The sequence below is a fragment of the Doryrhamphus excisus genome, linkage group LG16 (assembly GCF_037039965.1).
Source record: "Doryrhamphus excisus strain RoL-2023G ecotype Guam linkage group LG16, RoL_Dexc_Guam_v1.1, whole genome shotgun sequence".
NCBI classification, from domain to species: Eukaryota; Metazoa; Chordata; class Actinopteri; order Syngnathiformes; family Syngnathidae; genus Doryrhamphus; species Doryrhamphus excisus.
In genome coordinates, this window is record NC_136372.1 from 14,767,085 (window position 1) to 14,792,905 (window position 25,821).

The 25,821-nt window shown below is 39.4% G+C and overlaps 1 protein-coding gene across 4 annotated transcripts; it reads left to right on the forward strand.

Annotated features, from left to right (window-relative positions):
- Nucleotides 1–956: 956 nt before the first annotated feature.
- On the forward strand, nt 957–25,147 carry spag9a (sperm associated antigen 9a). Of its 4 annotated transcripts, none has more exons than XM_058049478.2 (31): nt 957–1,451; nt 4,455–4,575; nt 5,989–6,059; nt 6,130–6,218; nt 7,313–7,463; nt 9,263–9,349; nt 11,467–11,602; nt 11,690–11,783; nt 11,881–12,002; nt 13,109–13,120; nt 13,727–13,784; nt 14,591–14,743; nt 14,838–14,889; nt 14,959–15,089; nt 15,926–15,982; nt 17,306–17,470; nt 17,674–17,803; nt 17,882–17,971; nt 18,715–18,831; nt 18,933–19,107; nt 19,405–19,620; nt 19,680–19,884; nt 19,943–20,047; nt 20,740–20,820; nt 20,890–20,957; nt 21,037–21,185; nt 21,265–21,436; nt 21,509–21,622; nt 23,165–23,341; nt 23,451–23,588; nt 24,062–25,147. In XM_058049478.2, the coding sequence occupies exons 1-31, from the start codon at nt 1,152–1,154 to the stop codon at nt 24,178–24,180; spliced, it is 3,855 nt and encodes a 1,284-aa protein (XP_057905461.2). In that variant the 5' UTR covers nt 957–1,151; the 3' UTR covers nt 24,181–25,147. The 4 variants fall into 4 exon arrangements, with proteins under 4 accessions (XP_057905461.2, XP_057905460.2, XP_057905462.2 ...); XM_058049477.2 differs by lacking the exon at nt 13,109–13,120 and adding an exon at nt 13,502–13,516 and having other exon boundaries at nt 24,062–25,146; XM_058049479.2 differs by lacking the exon at nt 13,109–13,120 and having other exon boundaries at nt 24,062–25,146.
- Nucleotides 25,148–25,821: the final 674 nt, after the last annotated feature.

The window sequence follows — 25,821 nt, forward strand, 5'->3', positions numbered from 1 at the left end:
AAATGGGAAACATAAGAAACAAAATAAAGTTGGATTTTTTTTGGAAGTCATATTATAAAAAGAACATTTTTAAGAAGTACATTAAAATATTTGTAGAAAAATAACTTCCAAAAATGGGAAAAATAAGACCAACTTCAAGAAGAAAATTGGAAAAAAAAAGTTGGACTTTTACTACAATAAAAGTAGAAAAAATAATGTAATTTTAGTAGCATAGAGTTGAAGTATTTTTAAAAATTAAATGAGCAACATGAGAATTTGGATTTTTTTTAACTGGAAGTCATATTATGAAAAGAACATTTTTAAGAAGTAAATTAAAATATTTGTAGAAAAAAAACTTCCAAAAATGCAACACAAGAAGACCAAATATCTAAGTTGACGCTAATAATTGGCTTTTTCATTCATACCATCACAAATCTGAAATATGTTGGGTTACAAAACACAAGCGGCCATGCATGCATCCTTTCCAGTACAGAATACTAAATGCTAAATCAAGTGTCAAGAAAATGTGGGAAAATTTGCTTTTTGTGCCTTTTCATACAATAAAAACTCTGCTAAACCAAACCTATTCCTCTGCATAATTTATAAAGACAGTATTGTGCAAAATATCTAATAAAACACAAGGAATCGTGATTTTATAGCTCACATTGTCGTGACGTCATGGCGTGATCTCGTCAACAACTCAGCTGTTGTAATGGTGCATTCAGTGACACTCTGGAAATGGTAGCTGCAGTGAGACCGTTGCTCATTTACGTACGTTGAATGGACTAACCCAATATATTTGCCTTGTGTGATAACGCTGAGTTCAAAATACTACGTTTAAAAGACTTAAAATTATGTTAATTCAAATTAGATATTCGAAAAGATAAATTCGTGTGGAGGTGATATGATTTATTACAAGCGATGATAAGACGTCTGTGCTCATTTAGTCTGCGGAAACACGAATCTTTTATAAGAGTCCCTGAAGGCATCATGGAACAACAGGGAAAAAAAAAGAGGAAGCGCTCCACGTCGTCTCCTCCTGCATCTTAGCGGTCCGGTCCGGTCGCGTAATGGTCTCGGTGTGTCCACTCATTCCGAGAAGCGGATAACAGTGTCCATAGTGGCGGGGAAACGGGAATAAGAACATCGTTTTTACACGGAAAGGACAAACAATGGAGCTGGAAGACGGAGTAGTGTACCAGGACGACCCGGGGACATCAGCGATGATGTCTGAGCGGGTGTCGGGCCTGGCTAACTCCATTTACCGCGAGTTCGAACGGCTTATCGGCAAGTACGACGAGGACGTGGTGAAGGAGCTCATGCCGCTGGTGGTGGCCGTCTTGGAAAACCTGGACTCGGTGTTCGCGGAGAACCAGGAGCACGAAGTGGAGCTGGAGCTCCTTAAGGAGGACAACGAGCAGCTCATCACCCAGTACGAGCGGGAGAAAGCGCTACGGAAGCACGCAGAGGAGGTCAGACTAACGTAGCCACTACTATATTATCCTTTTTTTATTGTTTCTATAATGTCCCTTTTACCATGCTAGCATTTGTTACCCACTTGTATTAACTTGCACTTGACCGGGCAGATGTAAACAAAACCCGTATCATGCTAGCATGACAATGCTAACCACTTCTTATCTAGCAACCATGACGGCTAGCTACCTGTCCCGCCAGTGCACCTGTTAACGCATCATTAGACCGTGAATGCACCACGTCACAACTGACAAGTGTGACTCAGCATTTTGGGCAGGGTCTCCCAAACCACCAAAAGAAAGGGATGTCAAGATCTTGTGTCACGAGATCTCGCGATAATTAATCATTTTAGTTATCTTCATTCAAAACATGAGAACCAAGTTTCCCAACTCAAACACACCACGCCAAAAATGTTGACAATAATAATAATAAACATTTAAAAATGCACCTGATTTTTGACTGTATGTTTCTTAAATTTAATGTTAAAATCTTGTCTAGGCTCCTTCTCGTGAGTTGGGTGTCTTGTGATAGATCTAGTATAATTTTTTTAAAATTTTTTTAAATAACTTTTTTTTTTAATCCATTTTGGAAGTACAGTAATCCCTCGTTTATCACTGTTAATTTGTTAATTGGTAAGTGAATTTTGAAGAAGGATTCATTATTAAATCAAATATTTTTGCATTTCAGACATATAAAATCTGTTTCCAATATTCTAAATACAGTTTTGCACATGATTAGAGCCCTCTAGCCATGAAATAACAACCCTATAATCACTTTAATGTTTGTATTGCCCAATATAGTGAGAGAAAATAAGACATATGAGGTATAGATAAGACGAAAAAGTGGATGTGTCCCCCTTAGTGAAGACTTTAGTGTCAGTCTCATCGAACACTGACACCTAGTGGCCAATGTGGAATACAGCACCGTACCGAACTCTGTAGCAGTTTGTAGCAATTATGGATCAGGTTGGACGGCCACACTGTGCATGCAAAAGAGGCTCATGCATCCCAGAATACAAACAGGAAGTGACTTTGTATTCTTCCTCTAACAGGAAGAAACCTTGGACAATACCAAGATTGAATTATGGGAGTGTAAAGGTGACTACAAGGGGTGTTATTTCTGTAATAAAATATTGTGTTCATAAATAAGGAGCTGATTGTTCACCCTTACTCACAGTCAACACTCACATGGTTTAAAATGACATATTTCTTTATTTTTCTCGAGCTGCTCCACCACATCCTGTGATGGCTTGCCATATATATACCTCTGAAAATGGCCGCTTTATTCTCCAGGATGCTTGTTGTTTACATTGGCTTTGTAGTATAGGGTTCATGTCGTGAAGCCTATGTGAGGATTTCGCTCCAATGTGTGAAGATGTTTGCTACTTTGACACGACAAGCGATGTGATGAAGGAGACTCGAACCGTCTGTCACAGCTTATTCCGTGACTCGGGGGGGCGGGACACTGAATAAATGTGACAGCAATACCAGTGTGAAAATACTAGTAAGACACAAGGATATTACTTCCAGGTCATGTGATTGTTTGACAGGAAGTATGCATTTCTCTTTTAAACTTGTAGTGTGATGCCATACTGTGTGTGCGTTCTTCTTCACTTCCTCTTTTCTCGATGCACCTGCTAGTTGATCATTGCACTTTGGACACAGGTTGCTGACTGACTTGTTTTTGCTGACATCTTGGCCTGACTACGGAAACGGAATTGTGTACACACCCTGCCCCCAGTAATCCGTCATTTATTGCGGTTAATCGGTTCCAGACATTATTTGAATGTTTGTGTGGACAGAGCATTAAAAAAAAAAACTGTTAACGACCTTCTAAATTATTTTTTTAAACCCTCTAGAGCTCTATAGACATGAAATAACACCCCTATAGTCACCTTTACATTGCTATTACCCAATATAGTGACATAATAAGAGGAAATAAAATAAAATAAGACTCAAACGTTAGCAATGGGATATTTCCTTCTTTTTTTAGTACTTCCTGTGGTGATTATTGTTTCATGAATGTAGTGTAGAATACTACATATCATCACAATGTCTTTGAATTAATCTTCTGACTGCCTTATATTTGTATTTTACTTCATTTAGCCATGTTTTCCTTACAAATGCTCCTTATACCCAAAAAAAGATGTGCACAATGTGATTTATGAATTCCTATATTCTGTCTGTATTTTGCACGCCAGGCAATAAATGTATTTATTGAGAAGGACAGGGAAAGATCACATATTTTTGGAGAGGAAAATACATCTCCTGAATTTAACATTATTAGAGCCCTCTAGACATGAAATAACACCCCTATAGTCACCTTTACGCTTCTATTACCCAATATAGTAGACATAATAGGAGGAAATAAAATAAAATAAGACTCTTACGTTAGCAATGGGATATTTCCTTCTTTTTTTAGTACTTCCTGTGGTGATTTTTGTTTCATGAATGTAGTGTAGAATACTACATATCATCACAATGTCTTTGAATGACTGCCTTATATTTGTATTTTACTTAATTTAGCCATGTTTTCCTTAAAAATTTAGGCCAAAAAATGTGCACAGTGTGATTTATGAATTCATATATTCTGTGTGTATTTGGCGCGCCAAGCAATAAATGTATTTATAAATTAGTTCCAATTAATGGTGAATGAGAGGGACAGGGAAAAATCACATATTTTTGGAGAGGAAAATACATTTCCTGAATTTAACATTATTAGAGCCCTCTAGACATGAAATAACACCCCTATAGTCACCTTTACATTGCTATTACCCAATATAGTAGACATAATAAGAGGAAATAAAATAAAAAATAAAATAAGACTCAAACGTTAGCATTGGGATATTTCCTTTTTTTTTTTTTAGTACTTCCTGTGGTGATTTTATTCATGAATGTAGTGTAGAATACTACATATCATCACAACGTCTTTGAATGACTGCCTTATATTTGTATTTTACTTAATTTAGCCATGTTTTCCTGTGTGTGTGTGTGTGTGAGCAGAAGTTCATTGAGTTTGAGGACACTCATGAACAAGACAAGAAGGACCTGCAGAACCATGTGGACAGAATGGAGTCCCACTCCAGGCAGCTGGAACTCAAGATCAAGAACTACGCTGACCAGAGTAAGCACCCTCACACTTTATGTCATATTATTATTTATATACTGTAGATGGCGATAGACATGAATATTATTTCTCTCATGGCCTTGTATGCTTGGATTTTATACACGTACGCTGACTCTACATTCGCTCAGACACCATCTTTGTTGTACATTTTAGGGAGGGAGTGTAATTGGATTACAGGATTTATGTTATTCCCATCCTTGTAATGCGCCACCTCATCACCGCCTCGCTTGTCGCTGGCTGAAAGAATATTTTAAAGTATGGAATGTATGGTACTCATACAGTTTACCATAACGGTCAGAAGGAGTTACAAAAGAAGTGGGGGTCCAAAGTGGGGCCCGGGGCCCATTTGCGGCCTGTGCCTGTTTTATATTTGCCCTTTTTCACAAGAAAACATTCATTCATTTTCTGCCGCTTATCCTCACAAGGGTCGCAGGGGATACTGGAGCCTATCCCAGGTGTCTTCAGGCTAGAGGCGGGGTACACCCTGGACTGGTGGCCAGCCAATCACAGGGCACATATAGACAAACAACCATTCACACTCACATTCATACCTATGGACAATTTGGAGTCGCCAATTAACCTAGCATGCATGTTGTTGGAATAATTTTACTTTATTTTAGTTTTATTGTGTGCGAGATTCATTGTTGTACACTCCCCCCCAAGTGCACATTCATTCATTAATTTTCTACCGCTTATCCTCACGAGGGTCATGGGTATGCTGGAGCCTAACCCAGCTGTCTTCAGGCGAGAGGCGGGGTCCAACCTGGACTGGTGGCCAGCCAATCACAGGGCACATATAGACAAACAACCATTCACACTCACATTCATACCTATGGACAATATGGAGTCGCCAATTAACCTAGCATGCATGTTGTTGGAATAATTTTACTTTATTTTAGTTTTATTGTGTGCGAGATTCATTGTTGTACACCCCCCCCCAAGTGCACATTCATTCATTAATTTTCTACCGCTTATCCTCACAAGGGTCATGGGTATGCTGGAGCCTAACCCAGCTGTCTTCAGGCAAGAGGCGGGGTCCAACCTGGACTGGTGGCCAGCCAATCACAGGGCACATATAGACAAACAACCATTCACACTCACATTCATACCTATGGACAATTTGGAGTCGCCAATTAACCTAGCATGTTTTTGGAATTTGGGAGGAAACCGGACAAGACCCACGCATGCACGGGGAGAACATGCAAACTCCACACAGAGATGGCCGAGGGTGGAATTGAACTCGGGTCTCCTAGCAGTGAGGTCCCCAAGAATTGGCAAGCGAATAGCACAAGCGTGAGATGCATTCACGGACATTGCGGCCATTTTGATGTTTTATTTTTTCCCAGGCAAAGACCTGCCACACGCCTAGTTGAGAATCAGACACATATCCTGACAATGTTCTTTGTTCAGTCGGCAGGTTAGAAGAGCGCGAGATGGACCTGAAGAAGGAATACAACTCCCTCCATCAGCGCCACACAGAGGTGAGTGACTGAGGAAAGCGGACGGGAAGACACAGATCTTAAATGGCTTGTTTCCTCCAAACTTTTCCAGATGATCCATAATTATATGGAGCACGTGGAGCGCATCAAGATGCAGCAGGCGAGTGAGACGTCTGAGCCCAGCAACGTCGCCCGAGTACGGTAAGTATTCGCTTTTACGTTTGCTTTTTGGCCTTTTATTTTGAAAAACGGTACTGTAATCCCTTGTTTTTATTTGTTAATATTTTAAAAGTCGGAGCATATAGAACCTGTTAGTGACCTTCTAAATAGAGTTTGTTAACATTATTAGAGCCCTCTAGACATGAAATAACACCCCTATAGTTACCTTTACACTCCTATTACCTAATATAGTCGACATAGTGAGAAAAAATGAGACTAGGAAATTGCTAGGAAATGAAGTTATGGCTGTGTTAGGGATTATTGCGCCTTTTTTGAGATCATTCAAACCTGCAATAAACGCCTGTTGTTCCGTCGATCAAGTCTGGTGCTTGTGTGTCTCATGGCAAGGGATTACTGAATTTCTTTTCGTCTCCTTACCGTGTTTACAGGCGAGACCGTCCTCTTTCATTGGGTATCTTTCGGAGCACAAAGAACCTGTTAGTGACCTTCTAAATACAGTTTGTTAACATTATTAGAGCCCTCTAGACATGAAATAACACCCCTATAGTCACCTTTATACTCCTATTACATAATATAGTCGACATAATAAGAAAAAATGAGACGTGTGTCGCTAGGAAATGAAGTTACGGCAGTGTTATGGACTATTGCGCCTTTTTTGAGATCATTCAAATATGCAATAAACGCCTTTTTTCCGTCGATCAAGTCTGGTGCTTGTGTGTCTCATGGCGAGGGATTACTGAATTTCTTTTCGTCTCCTTTCCGCGTTTACAGGCGAGACCGTCCTCTTTCATTGGGTATCTTTCAGAGCATAGAGAACCTGTTAGTGACCTTCTTAATACAGTTTGTTAACATTATTAGAGCCCTCCAGACATGAAATAACACCCCTATAGTCACATTTACACTCCTATTACCTAATATAGTCGACATAATAAGAAAAAATGAGACGTGTGTTGCTAGGAAATTAAGTTACGGCAGTGTTAGGGACTATTGCGCCTATTTTGATATCATTCAAACCTGCAATAAAAGCCTGTTGTTTTGTCGATCAAGTCTGGTGCTTGTGTGTCTTATGGCGAGGGATTACTGAATTTCTTTTTGTCTACTTTCCGCGTTTGCAGGCGAGACCGTCCTCTTTCATTGGGCATCTTTCCAACATCCGCCGGGGCGTCTCTGCTGGTTCCAGACACCCAGACCCGTGCGGAGACGCCAAGCACAGAAGGCTGGAGGTTCAACGACACAACACAACCTCGCTCCAACTCAAGCCTCCAGGTGGGTGACGCCCACGGATATTGTGTACTTTACCAGTCAAACGTTTGGAGACATTTTCTTATTTACCCAAGATGCAATAATATACAAAATCCTCCATCTTCAGGAGTTTTGGCGTCGGTTCACCTAAAAACAGAGACCCTTTGATATCGCATGCCTCCGACAGAGCCCTCATTATTTGAACACATCCTCCATTAAAAGACTCATGAATATGCAAAGCAGCCTCACGGGTTCATGAAATGAATCACAGTGATGCGCAAATGTCACTTTCAGGCTTGGAAGCTGCCCTAAAAATATATTTTTTTATCCCCCTGCTGCTTTTGTTTTTTTTTTTTTTTTTTCATAAGAACTGGGACGTCCGCTCTGTTGCAGTGCATGATGGGAGTTTTGCCTCTTGTTTGGCTCACAGCCAGCCCACTGATGGAGGAGCGTGCTAGCTGAGAAGTAATTGGCCCTTATGTAATCAGCGCTGCTGGACGCTCATTGTTGCGCCTTGGCCTTTTCAACTCTAGCTTTAATATGCAGACAGGGCGAAGACAACTTACATTTCTTGATGTACAGTATCCCCTTCATTTCACAGCATCAACATAACAAAGGCCGCATTGTTTTGTTCTAATGCAGGCTATATTTAATTTTACAGTATTTTTTTCATTCATTTATTTTCTACCGCTTATCCTCACAAGGGTCATGGGGGGTGCTGGAGACTATCCCAGCTGTCTTTGGGCGAGAGGCGGGGTACACCCTGGACTGGTCACCAGCCAATCACAGGGCACATATAGACAAACAACCATTCACACTCACATTCATACCTATGGACAATTTGGAGTCGCCAATTAACCTAGCATGCATGTTGTTGGAATAATTTGACTTTATTTTAGTTTTATTGTGTGCAAGACACATTTTTGTACTTTGTATGGAAAATGTTAAAATAGAATTATTCCTGTTTTGCCCCCCCCCCCCCCCCCCCATCCTCACGAGGGTCGCGGGGGTGCTGGAGCCTATCCCAGTTGTCTTCCGACGGGGTACACCCTGGACTGGTGGCCAGCCAATCACAGGGCACATATAGACAAACAACCATTCACACTCACATTCATACCTATGGACAATTTGGAGTCGCCAATTAACCTAGCATGCATGTTGTTGGAATAATTTTACTTTATTTTAGTTTTATTGTGTGCAAGAACATGTAAACTCCACACAGAGATGCCCGAGGGTGGAATCGAACTCTGGTCTCCTCGCTGTGTGCAGCCCCAGCAATTTTTTTCTCAAGAAAAACAAGGTGCTGAGAGGGGAAAAACATATTTAAGATATATCAAGATAGTGATGGACTGTCATGGCGCCGCTTCTAACAACATTAAAGTCACAAATGAAGAAGCCAAAGCCAGAGGGAGGGGGCCATGTTTACATCAACAAGGACGCAAACTAAAGCTACATATGCTGAAATAACTCACTTTTTTTAAGTTTATAGATCAAACCAAAATATATGAGTACCTGATATGATGCCTGTATGCATCCCAGTGTCTATAAAGGTATCAAACATACATATTGTAATGCCAAAATACATTATTTATATTCACAAATTAGCCTAAAAACCATATATGTGTATTTAGTTAGTCAGGGATGACACAGCAGCTATAATCTCCAAGCTAGACATGCTACATGTTACATTGATGGTCTTGCTAGCGTTCAAAGCTAGCTCACCTTAGCTCTGTGGGACGGTGCCACTTGCTTTCGGGGTGTTTGCATTTCTGCTGAAAGCTGCTGTATGAGCTTCAATCTTACTCTCCCCACCCCCCAAGCAGCAGGACTTTGCCTACCCCCCAAAGGAAAGGGAGGGTAAGAGTGTGCAGGACTCTACTTGGGGGAGTTCACTGGCTGACGACTGCAAGGTAGTTGGATGAATGAATATGGGTTGGTGGATAGCGTAGACTCGCCCGCACTTCTTTTTAGGCAACACTTTGATGTGTGTGTGTGTGTGTGTGTGTGTGGTTTTAGATGTAATTGACATGCTTTTGATTGCACCCCATGCAACCATGTTGTGTGTGAGGGAAATTGGAGTTTGAATATATGCAAAAATATCAATCAGTCAAAAACAGTGTGGTTGCATTCGGGTGCTGTTTTTTGTTTTGTTTGCATGTTAGAATGTGTGTTGCTTCCTTTTTTTCAGACTCCATCACTAGCATTAGATGTATTGGCTGTGTTTTGTTTGTCATGTGCGCTGCAGGTGCGCCTTTCATCGTTTGTGTTGTGCGGTGACGGCGCAAAGCTCCTTGTCGTCTGTGATGTTGAGTGTAAACCCGCACACGTTGTGTTTCTTTACATTTCTCCCTCAATTTAATGGTCTCCAGTTTCAGAGAAAGTGATTCATGTTGTTAATCTTAAATCCACAACCACATGCTGTAATCCAAGCACTCCAGCTGGACGCGGTTTCGCACTCGTGATCTGGTTAAAAACCCTGTAACTTAGCAACTTGTGCTCCGCCATACAAGCTGGGGATAAACCCCATGGGGCATCCCTATGTGAAGAATCGAAATAAGTATTTTTTATAATTTTTTCTAAGTCGTAATTTCACAGTAATATGGTTTTAAGTGGTAATACTACAAAAGACTAATGTTGTAATTAGGTTGGGAAAAAAGTTGTAATATTCCAACAACATGGTCGAAATATCATGGGGATAAAGTCAAACCTACGAGAAGAAAATCTACAGGAATCAAGTTAAAATAGTTGGGGAAAAAATAGCAGAAATGGGAAAAAAAACTGCTGTAATTTTACAAACATAAACTCAGAATATAAGAGAAAAAAGTGTTACTTTTACAAGAATAAAATATGAAGCAAATGTATGTAATTTTTAGTAGCTTAGAATATATGAATTTTTTTTTAAAGTCATAATATTATGAAAAACAATACAAAATAAGTTGCATTTTTTGGAAAATTAGGTTGGGAAAAAAGTTATAATGTTCCAAGAACATGGTCGAAATATCATGGGGATAAAGTCAAACCGACGAGAAGAAAATCTACAGAAATTAAGTTAAAATAGTTGGGAAAAAAATTGCAGAAATGGAAAAAAAACTGCTGTAATTTTACAAACAAAAACTCAGAATATAAGAGAAAAAAAGTGTTAATTTTACAAGAATAAAATCATATTATGAGGAAAATTTATGTAACTTAGTAGCATAGAATATATGAAAAAAAATTGTTTAAGTCATAATATTATGAAAGTCTAACGCTGCTCTGTTGCATGGAAAACATCTTAATAATAACCATAATAATATGGTTTTAAGTGGTAATATTACAAAACATTGATGTTGTAATTAGGGTGGGAAAAAAGTTATAATATTCCGAGAACGAGGTCAAAATATCATGTGGATTAAGTCAAACCGACGAGAAGAAAATCTACAGGAATTAAGTTAAATAGTTGGGGGAAAATAGCAGAAATGGAAAAAAAACTGCTGTAATTTTACAAACATAAACTCAGAATATAAGAGAAAAAAGTGTTAATTTTACAAGAATAAAATCATATTATAAGGAAAATTTATGTAATTTTTAGTAACAGAATATATGAAAAAACAAATTTTAAGTCAGAAAATCTACAGTAATTAAGTTAAAATAGTTTGGGAAAAAAATAGCCGAAATTGGAAAAAAAGCTGCTGTAATTTTACAAACATAAACTCAGAATATAAAAGAAAAAAGTGTTAATTTTACAAGAATAAAATCATATTATGAGGAAAATTTATGTCATTTTTAGTAGCATAGAATATATGAAAAAATGTTGTTTATGTCATAATATTATGAAAGTCTAACTCTGCTCTGTTGCATGGAAAACATCTTAACGACCATCTAAATATGGGTTTTAACATTATTAGAGCCCTGTAGTCATGAAATAACACCCCTATAGTCATCTTTACACTCCTTTAACCTGTCTTTTCCATTGTTTGGTGTGTTTTCCGTCCACATTGAAGTTTTTGACCATTCACTATTTGGAATTTGACCTAAATTTTTATTCCAGGATGAGATGTCTGACTTCACCGGCTCTCAGTCGGCCACTCCGATGTCCACGACAGCTTCGGATGTGGAGCGGGAGGACGGCACCAGTAAGAGCACGGAGGTGCAAGCTGCTCCAGGGACCAGGTCTATATCCGTTGGTAAGACACACGTATGCAGTTGTTTCCTGTTTGTTTTATCTCCGAATATACATTCGTCGTCTTATATATATATACTGCTGTCTTTAGGTCTACCTGACAATGAGGACAGCTCAGACGTGCAGGACATCATCGAGTCCACCCCCGAGCTGGACATGGATCTGACTGGCTACAAGGGATGCAGGTAGTATCAAAACCAAAGCCACATCATTTAAGAGATAATGACATATATTATATATAAGTAAGGTGTCACCAAGCAGCGCAAATCTCATTTATCCCAGCACCCCCACCAAAGGCATTGAGAACATGGCGTTTGACCGCAACACAGACTCCCTATTTGCGGAGCTGTCTTCTGCAGGGACAGGTCTCATCGGGGACGTGGACGAAGGTGCCGACCTGCTGGGTGAGTTCCAGCTCGATGCTTGTTGCTGCATTTGAGTACACTGTTTTTTATTTTCTTAATATTATGACTTTATTCTCATAATAGTTTGACTTTATTCCTTAATATATTATATTATAATACCTAGTTTTCCAAAAAACACAACTTTATTTTGGATTGTTTTTCATAATATTATGACTTAAAAAACATTTTTTTATATATTCTATGCTACTAAAAATGACAAATTTTCCTTTATTATATGATTTTATTCTTGTAAAATTAACACTCTTTTCTCTTATATTCTGAGTTTATGTTTGTAAAATTACAGCAGTTTTTTTCCATTGCTGCTATTTTTCCCCAAACTATTTTAACTTAATTCCTGTAGATTTTCTGACTTACTTAAAAAACATTTTTTCATTATTCTATGCTACTAAAAATGACATAAATTTTCCTTATAATATGATTATATTGTTGTAAAATTAACACTTTTTTCTCTTATATTCTGAGTTTATATTTGTAAAATTACAGCAGTTTTTTTTTCCATTTCTGCTATTTTTTTTCCCAACTATTTTAACTTAATTCCTGTAGATTTTCTTCTCATAGGTTTGACTTTATCCCCAAGATATTTCGACCATGTTCTCGGAATATTCTAATTTTTTTCCCAACCTAATTACAACATTAGTGTTTTGTAATATTACCACTTAAATCATATTATTATTATTTTTTTTATTTTATTTTTGTTTTATTTATTTTATTTTTTATTATTGTGAAATTATTACTTTTTCACATTAGAAAAAAAAATACTTCTTTCCATTCTTTCCAGTCTTTTTGTTTTTGTTAAATTCTATTAAAAACCACTTTGTCTTAGTCGATATGTCTGATGGTTTAAACTGCAAGTTGTATTTGACTTTGTTTGACTGAAATATGAAGCAAGGCGGATTTTAATGAAGCGTTCAGGAGAGCTGGCCAAGTATTTCCATGTTATCACAGACTCCAGTGAGTTTTAAATGCACATCGCCACCTGCTGGGTTTCCCACCATTGCGTTGTTAACCATCTGCCCGTTTTGTAACGTCACCTCTCTTTTCCCTCCACCATGTCTCATCTCCCTGCTTTTTGTCCATAATCCCAGTGGAGTACTCCGGTGTGTATAACCTCCATACCTTTCCCATCAGCAACCATTCTTTTCTTATGTCTCCTTTAATTTTAATGTCACTTTTTGCATATGCACCATAGCGGTCGTCCGTACAAGCTAATTTCTTATTGAAGCCGATCTGACGTTGAGTCCCATGCATGGAGGATGTTGTTTGGTTACCAACCCGCCTGACTTATGTATTTCCAATTTCAAAAGTTCTATTTTTGCAAGCCCGAGACACTCTGCCGCATTTATTGCTAATAGCTCAACGTCAACACTTGGCTCTTCATTTCAATCATTCCGCTGTCTTAAACAATCTGCATTTCTTTTTTTCTCTCTCTCTCTCCTCCTTATTCCTCCTGCCTGGCTGGGATTGCATGGTTTTCTCAGACCTTAGTTTGATTGGTAAGACCCCACCCGCTCTATCCATCCGTTTGCCTGCCTGTTTGCCATTTGTAGTTTAGTGACATTTTCCAGTAACCTAATACTATCATTTACTATTAAGCTAGTTTTTCTTCATATCTCATATAGTACTAAAGTACTAGTAGTTTTGCTGTCAAATTGTATAAAAGTTATAAAATTCATTCTTTCATGTTCCGTTCTTTTTCTTCTCAGGTATGGGCCGGGAAGTGGAAAATCTCATTCAGGAGAACTCGCAACTGCTTGAGACAAAGTAAGTTATTCATAAATACATAAATACATCAGGACAAGGATTTATATGAACAAAAGAATTATGCATTTTCTGCAGATTGAAAGCAATGATTTAAGATTTAATAATGTGTAGTGGATGTCAAACCTTCCCTACCCACACTCTTGGTTGTAAATATTAAATCATAATACACGTTTAATATATTGCTGAAAAGTGTGGGGGGTGGCGTTGAAGGATTTTAGAAAAGGCACAAGAGCTTGTGGAAAAAAAACATTTTCTTTCAAAAGTCCTATTATGTAAAAGTATACAAAAATGTATGATTATTATGAAAAAATATTATTTAAAAAATATTAAAATATATAAAAAATATTGTTTTTGCTGGGCGGTGGAAAATAGCTTGTGGAAAAAAAAATCTTATAAAAGTCCTATTATGTAAAAGTATAAAAAATTTGATCATTATCATGAAAAAAAAGTATTTAAATTTTTTTTTTGCTGGGCAGTATCAGAGGTACAGCAACTTGAGAAAAATAAAGACTATTTTTTCTCAAACTTGCTTTGACGTAAAAATATTTTTAGAAAATATAAGTCATAATTAATTATGTTTTTATTATATATAATTCATATATATATAATATTACCATAATAATAAATTAAAATATATATATTTTAAAGTAGATGATGTAAAAATATTTTTAAATTATTATAAAAAAATATATATATACTATACTATATACTAATAGAGTCTACAAAATATGGTGCATAAAATGTCTGGTAGGCATCAGCGTTTGCGTGGGTTTGTAACAGTACTGTGCTGAATGGCTCATCTGTAGGAATGCCCTGAACGTGGTGAATAAAGACTTGATACTGAAAGTGGATGAGCTGACCTGTGAGAAGGAGATGCTGCAGGGAGAGCTGGAGGCCGTGCTGCAGGCCAAGACCAAGCTGGAGGACAAAAACCGCGAGTTGGAGGAGGAACTGAAAAAGTATGCGTGTGATTTTAAGCCTTTTTGACACCTGAAGCAGATCTAGTCAGACTGTTACTCCTTGTACGTCTAAATTCTTTATGATGTTTTCCAGAGTACGGGTCGAGATGGATGAGGTGCTACATAAAACAAAAGAAGAAGAAGATGTGAGTCTGCGTGGTCGAACAGCAGCACAGTAAATTGTCTCTAAATACTATTTCTATCTCCCCTCACAGAGCGACGTACCCACGGCCCAAAGGAAACGCTTCACACGAGTGGAAATGGCTCGAGTGTTGATGGAAAGGAACCAGTACAAAGAGAGACTGATGGAACTACAAGAAGCCGTGCGGTGGACAGAGATGATCCGGTAGGTAAATGAGGAGCTTGGAAGATCAAAACAAAGTCCTCTATTTTTTTGGACGACCTTTTAGCTGTATTTATGATAACACATTTGCTCCAAAGCCAGATTGTGAATAATTGCGGCCACTAGGTGTCGCCAAAAAACCAATTGCATATAACTTAAAGGCAACACCTTTTAAAGATTTATTCATTTTCTACTGCTTATTCTCATGAGGACGCTGGTTGCTGGAGCCTATCCCAGCTGTTTTCAGGCGAGAGGCTGGGGTACACCCTGGACTAGGGGCCAGCCAATCACAGGACACATGTAGACAAACAACCATTCACACTCACATTCATACCTATGGACAATTTGGAGTTGCTAATTAACCTAGCATGCATGTTGTTGGAATAATTTTACTTTATTTTAGTTTTATTGTATGCGAGACACATTTTTGTACTTTGTATGGAAAATGTTGTAATAGAATTATTCCTGTTTTGCCCCACCCCCAAGTGCACATTCATTCATTTTGTACCGCTTATCCTCACAAGGATACTGGGTGCTGGAGCCTATCCCAGCTGTCTAGACAGACAACCATTCACACTCACATTCATACCTATGGACAATTTGGAGTCGCTAATTAACCTAGCATGATTTTGGAATGTGGGAGGAAGTCGGAAAAAACCCATGCATGCACGGGGACAACATGCAGACTCCACACAGAGATGGCAAAGGGTGGAATCGAACCTGGGTGTCCTATCTGTGAGGCCGACATGCTAACCACTCATCCACTGTGTAGCCACCTTTAAAGATGTGCTTTATATTTGATGCTGTAATACTGTACTGCTGTCTGTTGTCTTCTTCAGGGCCTCAAGAGAAAATCCAGCTCTCACAGAGAAGAAGAAATCCAGCATCTGGCAGTTGTGAGTCCTTTTGATTTATTATTATTTTTTAACAGCCTTTATTTTTGTTAGGCTTTTTTTCCCCCTGTACAATTACCGGAATACATTTTTCTCTCATCTTCTTTGGGATGTGCTGTTGAACTGGCAGCATTAGGTAAAAAAAAAAAAGTGGTTCAGTAAGTCATCCCCCATCCAAACCCCGCGGTATTCCTCGCCTTCCTTGTCACACACACGACCGCTCCTCTTACAAAGGCACCCAACTTTGACGCGTCCTCATCCATTGTGTTGTCTCGTTTTTTGCAAGTGCATCAGTTTTGTCATCACAAACTCAACTCAAACATTGTTTTCTTTTCCTTGGGGTTCTCCTCTTTTCCCGCCTGCTGATTTTCCATATTGGTGTTTTCCTTCTGTGTCTGTTTTAAGGAGAGAACTTTAAAAACATTAAGTATGTACAAATATATATTCTACAACATATTTGCTTTTTCACCTGCCATACTTTGAGTTATACTGTTGTTGCGTACAAAATATTATCTTACTATATGCAGTTTATGACCTAAAGCCCAAATATGGCGGTAATTTGATTCAACAGCTTGTTGTTAGTCAAGAAAATTGTTCATATTTTTTGTTTAAAGAAAACATTTACAAGCATAAATATTACAACATCAAGTAAAACACAAATACAAGGCATTGATGTAGTATTCTACACTGGTCAAGAGCCTGCAGGAAGTACGGTACAGAACAGGAAGTAAAAAAAAACAAAAACAACCACAAGGTATTCTCATGTGAGTCTATATTATGTCTTATATGTCTTATTTTATCTTATTACTTCTACTCTATTGGGTAATAGGAGTGTAAAAGGTGACTATAGGGGTGTTATTTCAGGTTTGAGGGCTCTAATAATGTTACAAAGTACATTTTAGAAGGTTGTTAACAGGTTTTTTTATGCTTTGATTATGAAAATATTTGGTCTATAAAAAAATGACTTGTACTTCACTTATCACAGTCGGTTTGGAAGAATTAACCGCGATAACTGAGGGATTACGCAACCTCAAATGCATCTACTGCCACCTGGTGGCGTTTTCAAGAATCACGGTCGTTAATTCTAATTAGTGTTGCAAAGCGCGGACATTGAGCGGACATGGGGCTCACTTTGTTCCATAATTACACGATCCCAGTAGATACTGGTATTGTTGATGTTGACCCACATTCCCAGCATGCTTTTGAGTGGTTGCACAGTAGATGTCAATGTCGGGTGATCCTTGGTTGTCTTGGCTGGTGGGTGACGCCTTGTCCCTTGCTTTCCTCCCCCATTTTCCACTCTTCACTCTCGGTGGCTGCCTGCAGCTTCAGCAGACTCTTTAGCTCCTCCTCCAGCACCCCCGCCATAAAGAAGATGGACCCTCAGTCCAACGTCAAATACAACGCCCCGGGTAGCCTGGTGAAACGAAGCAGCACATTCTCTCAGTTCCCAACGGAGAAGTCCAAAACCTTCGACTTCCTCAATGAAGAGTAAGGAAAGCATTCCAGTCTGTCAAGGATCTAAGTCCAGTATATTATCATAATATTATAATTTTGTTGCATTTAACTAGAAAAGTTGTCTTTAATTGTTCAATTATATTTTTAGAACGTGCCACAGGCCGCAAATGGCCCCCGGGTTGCACTTTAGACACCCCTGATCTAAGAAATAACGACATATTAATATCATCACGCAGCAAAGACCAGTGCAGTTCACCATCTCGCAAGGAGCAGAAGCGAGCCCAGTACAGACAGGTCAAGGCTCACATGCAGAAGGACGATGGAAGAGTCACTGCGCACGGATGGAGTCTGCCCAGCAAGTACAAGGTGGGCTGGAAGGGAAGTCGGTGGGAAGGGGCGGAGTCACATTCAGAATTGAATTGAAGTGTCTTTATATGGCCACAGGGGACAAATGGCGGGCAAACGGAGAACAAAATGAACCTACCCGTGCCCGTATATTTGAGACCTTTGGAACAGAAAGATGCTTCCATGAAGGTAATGTGTTATAGTATATACACATGTAATAGTGTGTGTGTGTGTGTGTGTGTGTGTGTGTGTGTGTGTGTGTGGTAATGGTATTGGTAATGATAATGGTTTTATTTCATTTGAACATGCATCAGATTACAATTGAATGCATCCCATAATCAGTTCACAGTTCCACGTGTCCAAAAGGAGTAGGAAGAAGCAAAGCTTATTAAATCCTACCCCTCCATCTGGTACTTTTACAATCAGTAACTGTTACATTTGTTCACTTCCTGATTTCCTTTTTTTTGTTTTAATTTAATTTAATTTAACAAATTATTATTATTTAAAAATAGCATTTTTTTTTGTCCTGCTTTCTTAATATAATTTTGATTTTTTTTTTGTCACATACCGGAGTACGAGGTGATATGACCATACAATGACATCATGGGTACCATAGTATCTGGTACTGTTACAATCAGTAACTGTTACATTTGTTCACTTCCTGCTTTCCTAATATAATTTTATTTTTTTTATTTTATTAAAATTAATACTTAAATTGTAATTAACTAATTAAATTTAAATTAAAAATTAAATTTAATTAATTAAATTTTATTAATTTGTATAGATTTTTTTTTTGTCATGTACCGAAGTACGAGGTGATATGACCATACAATTACATAATGGGTACCATAGTAACTGTCAATATAGTGATATATATATACATATATATATATATATATATATATGAACAAGTTCCTTTCAACATTTTCCAGCTGTGGTGTGCTGCCGGGGTCAACCTTTCCGGGGGCAGGACGTCACCCCCGTCTGAGCTCCCAAAGCAGATGAAGGGATCTCAGAGTAGCCTGGACCATTTGGAGCAAGAAAACAAGGTCAGAACCCGGATTATTTAGGGATTAACTGGTTTCAGCCTCGTTTGCGTAGGTGGAATAAAGTCCTTAAACAAGTTTTTTTTTTTTTGTTTAAATCACAGGATCAAGACAAGGAGGAGCTGATTGTTCAGGATGAAATGTCTAGCCGGGTGTGGGTGTGCACCAGCACCCACTCCTCCACCAAGGTGTTAGTGGTGGATGCTGCTCAGCCGTCAGACCTGATTGACAGCTTCTACGCTTGCAACACCCACATCGTCTGCATTGCCAGCGTGCCAGGTAGATGTTTGAGGCTTTACTGACAATTTTGTTATCCATCCAATAATACCAAGTAGATACAGGACCACTTTTGCAGATATTGTTGCATTTTACTTGTGTGCTAAATGCTAATTCTTCTCTTTTGCTTTACATTCACGGTAGCTTAACGGTTAGCACGTTTTCTCTGTCTCCTCCTGCTTTCCCATGATTGCTGTGTTGCCTGCTTAACTAGTCCTCGTCCTGCGCGCCCCTAATGAGTCGAAGGGCACCCAATGTGTTTTTTTTAATGTTTCACTCAACGCCGAGCTTTATTTTCAGGTGTGTTGGAGTCAGATTACCCGGCAGGTGAAGAAGTACCTCAAGACGCGGATGCAAGCCAGGGTGATGTAGTGTCCCTGGCCGGCAGCGTGGCCAGTGTGGGCTCAACGGGCAGCGACAGCACTTTGGCGGCTGAGGGGACCACCGCCGTACCCCAGACGGCCAGCGTAGGAATCCTTGACCAGCCGGCGGAGCACAGCGCCATCTCCAGTTCGGGTAAGTTCAAATAGTCGTTTGAAATGATCATCATCTAAAATAATTTAATTTGTTTTTAGCTGAGCTGTCAAGGCAGACCAGCCCAGCTGAGGTTCCCACTGCGGAAGAAGCAACGGAAGCAACGGAGGCGAATGCCGGCGTAAGTGACGAGGGAGACGAGGACCAGGAGGTGGATCAAACCCAGCCCGGAATCTACACTGAGCATGTTTTCACTGACCCATTGGGGGTAGGACCCACTGGGGCACCTCCTGCCAACAACCAAAGGTAATTCTTATCCTCATCCTGCAAATATTATATTTTACATCTGCGCTTTGTTATCCAGTGACTCTGCGGCATCCCTGCCAGACGACTCGGACCCTTCAGTTCTGGAGGTCAAGAGGATGAGCAGTGCCCTCCCCACCATGTGGCTGGGAGCCCAGAATGGATGGTGAGTGGCACATCACATCCACAGGAAGTGAACGTAGGGTTTTAGCTTGGGGTGGGTTACAGACCAATTAGCTTAATTTAACATACGCTAAATTATATTATTGTTATTATTATTAAATCATTTTTTCTTAATATATTTTTGAAAAACTGTGAATGACTCAAGGAGACCAGGGTTCATAGGCGTGGTCATCACGTCTCTACTTGTCACATTTGCTTTGCTTTGTTTCGTGCTGGGCTGCACGGCGGACGAGTGGTTAGGGCGCAGGCCTCACAGCTAGGCGACCCGAGTTCAATTCCACCCTCTGCTATCTCTTTGTGGAGTTTGCACGTTCTCCCCGTGCATGAGAGGGTTTACTCCGCGGACTTCGGTTTCCTCCCACATTCCAAAAACATGCAAGGTTAATTGGCGACATTCTCCCCGTGCATGGGAGGGTTTACTCCGGGGACTCCGGTTTCCTCCAACATGCCAAAAACATGCTAGGTTAATTGGCGACTGAATGTGAGTGTGAATGAATCTAGAAGACCAGGATTCGATTCCACCCTCGGGTATCTCTGTGCGGAGTTTGCATGTTCTCCCTGTGCATGCGTGGGTTTTCTCCGGGTACTCCGGTTTCCTCCCACATTCCAAAAACATGCTAAAGCGGTATAAAATGAATGAATCTGATCTTTTTCGTCTTTCATGTCCTCCTAAAGTCTGTATGTGCACTCGTCGGTGGCGCGGTGGAGGAAGTGTCTTCATGCCATCAAGCTTAAAGACTCCATCCTCGGCATAGTGTGAGTACAAAGCTACTCAAGCAAGGATACACAAACACACACTGACTGTCTAATATATATTTGATACAGACACGTGAAAGGCAGAGTCCTGGTCGCGCTGGCCGTTGGGACTTTGGCAATTTTCCACAGAGGCGTTGGTGAGTCATGTGATTTCTGATCAACTGATGATGGTTATTGAGTATAAAAAACAGTTTATATGTTGCATTTCCTATTCAGAGGGGCAGTGGGACCTTACAAATTACCACCTACTCGACTTGGGACGACCCCACCACTCGATCCGCTGCATGAGCGTGGTCCACGACAAGGTGTGGTGCGGCTACAGGAACAAGATCTACGTCATCCAGCCCAAAGCCATGAGGATAGAGGTGAAGCTGCTCTACCAGCGACGACACGCTCACATATTTTAGTCAGCAATATAATAATTCACACGTCACGTCCGAGTAGAAGTCGTTCGACGCACACCCACGCAAGGAGAGCCAGGTCCGCCAGCTGGCCTGGGTTGGAGACGGTATCTGGGTGTCCATCAGACTGGATTCAACACTTAGATTGTTTCACGCTCACACCTACCAGCACCTCCAGGATGTGGACATTGAGCCTTACGTCAGCAAGATGCTCGGTACGAGCTGTTGTCTCGTCTTAACTGCTAACGTAGAAAAAAACCCCAATAACTTTAATATGTTTTTTACAGGTACGGGGAAGCTTGGCTTCTCTTTTGTGAGAATCACCGCTCTTGTGGTGTCCTGCAGTCGACTCTGGGTGGGGACCGGAAATGGCGTCATCATTTCTATTCCGTTGTCTGAAGGTAACACATTGTACCTCTCCATGGAACCAAAACCCCAAACACCGGAAATGCTGGAAAAAACTGATATAGACAATAGCTGTTGAGTCATTTTGATGCACTTAGTATATGCTAGGACTACGCTAAAAAGCCATAGCATTTCAGTATGTGGAATCAAACTATGGAATGGATTGAGTAAGGAACTCAAACAATGCACAACGATGAGCCAATTCAAGAAACAATACAAGCAGTTGATGTTTGCTAAATACAAGGATGAAGAGTCTTGAACCAGTCATGATGTGCTATATATATCACTATATTGACACTTACTATGGTACCCATTATGTCATTGTATGGTCATATCACCTTGTACTTCGCTAAATTAAATTAAATTAAATTAAATTAAATTAAATTAAATTAAATTAAATTAAATTAAATTAAATTAAATTAAATTAAATTAAATTAAATTAAATTAAATTAAATTAAATTAAATTGAAACTAAAACAAACTAAAACTAAACTAAAACTAAACTAAAACTAAACTAAAACTAAAACAAAACAAACCAAAACTAAAACAAAACTAAAACAAAACAAACCAAAACTAAAACAAAACTAAAATAAAACTAAAACAAAACAAACCAAAACTAAAACAAAACTAAAATAAAACTAAAAAAAACCTTCAACTATATTAGGAAAGCAGGAAGTGAACAAATGTAACAGTTACTGATTGCAAAAGTACCAGATGGAGGGGTAGGATTTAATAAACTTTGCTTCTTCCTACTCCTTTTGGACATGTGGAACTGTGAACTGATTATGCGATGCATTCAATTGTAATCTGATGCATGTTCAAATGAAATAAAACCATTACCATTACCACTTTTAGTGAATAGTAAATCTATACTGGTATACGATATCTATACTGGCTGTACACTGACTACTTTGAAGTATATCCAGGTTTAATTTCTGTAGTCTTGTGCCTTGAGAAGAGAAGATATATTCTAATGAAATTAATCTAATGAAACAGACATCCTGTGCAGGGCTGCTCTAAATGCTACACCTGTCACTCCTGAGGCTCCTTGAATAAAAGATGATGGGTTGCCATGGATACAGGAGCTTGCAGTCACTGTCTGTTCAACCATCAAAATCTCCACCCTCTGGAGTTTGGTCTCAAAACATTCATTCATTCATTTTCTACCGCTTTTTCCTCACGAGGGTCGCGGAGGGTGCTGGAGCCTATCCCAGCTGTCTTGGGGCGAGAGGCGGGGTACACCCTTGACCGGTTGCCAGCCAATCACAGGGCACATATAGACAAACAACCATTCACACTCATATTCATACCTATGGACAATTTGGAGTTGGCAATTAACCTAGCATGCATGTTGTTGGAATAATTTTACTTTATTTTAGTTTTATTGTGTGCGAGACACATTTTTGTACTTTGTATGGAAAATGTCATGTTATGAAATATTCCTGCTAATTTGTTGATACCACCAAAGAAGACCAATTCCATAAAGAATGATGGCCATCCATAGTTCATTGTTTTTACAAACTTCCTGTCATCCAACAGCCAACAAGACGTCAGGAAATCCGCCAAATAGGCCCGGCGGCGCCGTGCGGGTTTACAGCGACGACGGAGCAGACGGCGTCCTGCCGGCGAGCTTTGTGCCGTACTGCTCCATGGCCCACGCCCAGCTCTGTTTCCACGGTCATCGAGATGCTGTCAAGTTTTTTGTCACCGTGCCAGGTGAGCGGTCAGGAGATGAGAGCGCTAAAAATAGACTGCAGTTTAACTGTAACTTTTAACTGGAAAACGCCCTTATCAAGATCATAACGTATCATCGCTCATATTTCAGGTCAGGCAATGCCGCCTCCAGGGACGGCCGATTCAGGCTCTGATGACCCCGCGTCGGAATCCTCGGACACGGGCTCCTCGGAGCCCAAAACGTACCTGGTGATGAGTGGAGGGGAGGGCTACATTGACTTCAGAATGGGTGAGTACAATAACGACTGCAGGCACGTGTTTATGTCCACAATAGAGCGGAATCGAACTTACGGAGGGGATGAAAAGCAGCTTGGAAAAAGTTCAATATGTGAGTTGCCTCTGTGCTGGCATTTAAAGGTACAGTAACAAGTTTTCAAGGATAGCATAGGACTGAAGTGTCACCAAATTTTTGACTGGGAGTATGTAGGCTATAATATATAATTGAAAAAATTGTATAATATTAGATATTTAACATTTTAACTCATGACTTTTTATGAATATTATAGTATAGTAATAAGATCTGAGGTATCTTTATGTTGTCTAAGCAAGAAATGCTAACCAATGCACCAATCCAAGGCCGATATTACACATGCAGACATCTCACTCTGACCGTTAAAGCTAGACCATTACACCTGCTAATGGACCCCCCCCCCCGGACTCGGCTTTCAGCGTTTTTGTCTCACTCGCCGTCTGACCCATCAGGTGACGAAAGCGGGGAGCTGGACGGTGTGTCCGAACCGACGTCCGGCCAGCAGTCGCCGCCAACCAAGGCCGAGCGGAGCCATCTTATCGTGTGGCAGGTGGCCACCTCAGTCGATTGAAGCACTGCCGGCACGCGGACCGCCATTTTAGCCCTACCACCACCATCCCTGGCCCGCATGCGTGACTTTGTTTTTTTAAAAAATATTCCTTTATTCATTCACTACTTTGTAAAAAAAACAAACAAAAACATTATTTTATAATTAGCATTTTTGTACAGTATATATGTTTGCGTCCAAGGGGTTGGAGACACGAGGCCGAGTAGGACATTTTAAAGACGCCATTTCAGGCTGGAGGACACTTGAGGCATTCCTGCAGACGTGGAACAACAAAAAGGGAGACGCAAGTCGTTGACTTTATCTAAGGTATTATTTCATATTATACATAGGACTTTAACGTTTCCATAACATGGTGTCACAGCTCAGGTGTGTGTGTGTGTGTGTGTGTGTGTGTTGTCACATGTCCATCAAGTAGTACAGCTCAGGTCATTGCAAGATGTGTTCTTCCCATTCCAAAGTGACAACTGGGTACCGTAATACCATTTGGGCATCCTCTACGACTTTTTAACCAAACTGTATTGCTTGTTTTTTACCATTCAGGCAGACCTTTGGCCACCCCTGACAAGGTCCATCATTTTCAGGAATAAATCAGTGGATGTTTAGGTATATGTCATTTTCATATATCACGGAACTGATGGACATAGTAATAATTCCCAAATGGTTTATTGCAGGGCTTCCCAAAATTTACTAACTCGGGGTCCACTTAAATAGAAAAAATGTCCGCAGCCCACCTTTGTCCTATAAACAATACATGGGTGAAATGCTGCATTCTCAGAGCACTTCACTTTTTCCATTAATAATTCATTAATAATTAATTAATAATTATTATTAATAATAATGATTATTAACAATGTTATGAATAATAATAATTTAATATAATTCTATATATATATATAATAATGCATTATTAATTATAATTAATTTGTTAATAAATAATAATTTAACAATTAATTATTAATGAAAAAAGTTAAGTGCTCTGAGAATGCACTTAAAAATCACCTATGTATTGTTATGTATGTATGTATGTATTAATATTAATAATAATAATTTAATTAATAATAATACATATATAACAATATAATATAATTATAATTCAACATTATTATTAATATGTGAATAATGATTATGATTATTAATATTAGTAATTAATTAATTATAATTAATAATTATTCATGTTAAGTGCTCTGAGAATGCAGCATTTCACTTATGTATTGTTTATAATAATAATAATTCATTCATTTTCTACCGCTTTTCCTCACGAGGGTCGTGGGGGTGCTGGAGCCTATCCCAGCTGTTTTGGGGCGAGAGGTGGGGTACACCCTGGACTGGTGGCCAGCCAATCACAGGGCACATATAGACAAACAACCATTCACACTCACATTCATACCTATGGACAATTTGGAGTCGCTAATTAACCTAGCATGTTTTTTTTGGAATGTGGGAGGAAACCGGAGTACCCGGAGAAAACCCAGAGATGGCCGAGGGTGGAATTGAACTCGGATCTCCTAGCTGTGAGGTCTGCGTGCTAACCACATGACCGCTGTGCAATATTATTATTATTATTATTGGTTTTCTCTTTGACTCTCCTGTGTCAGGGGTGCCCAAATGTCTGCATACCACTGTATCTACCAATAATACATAGTT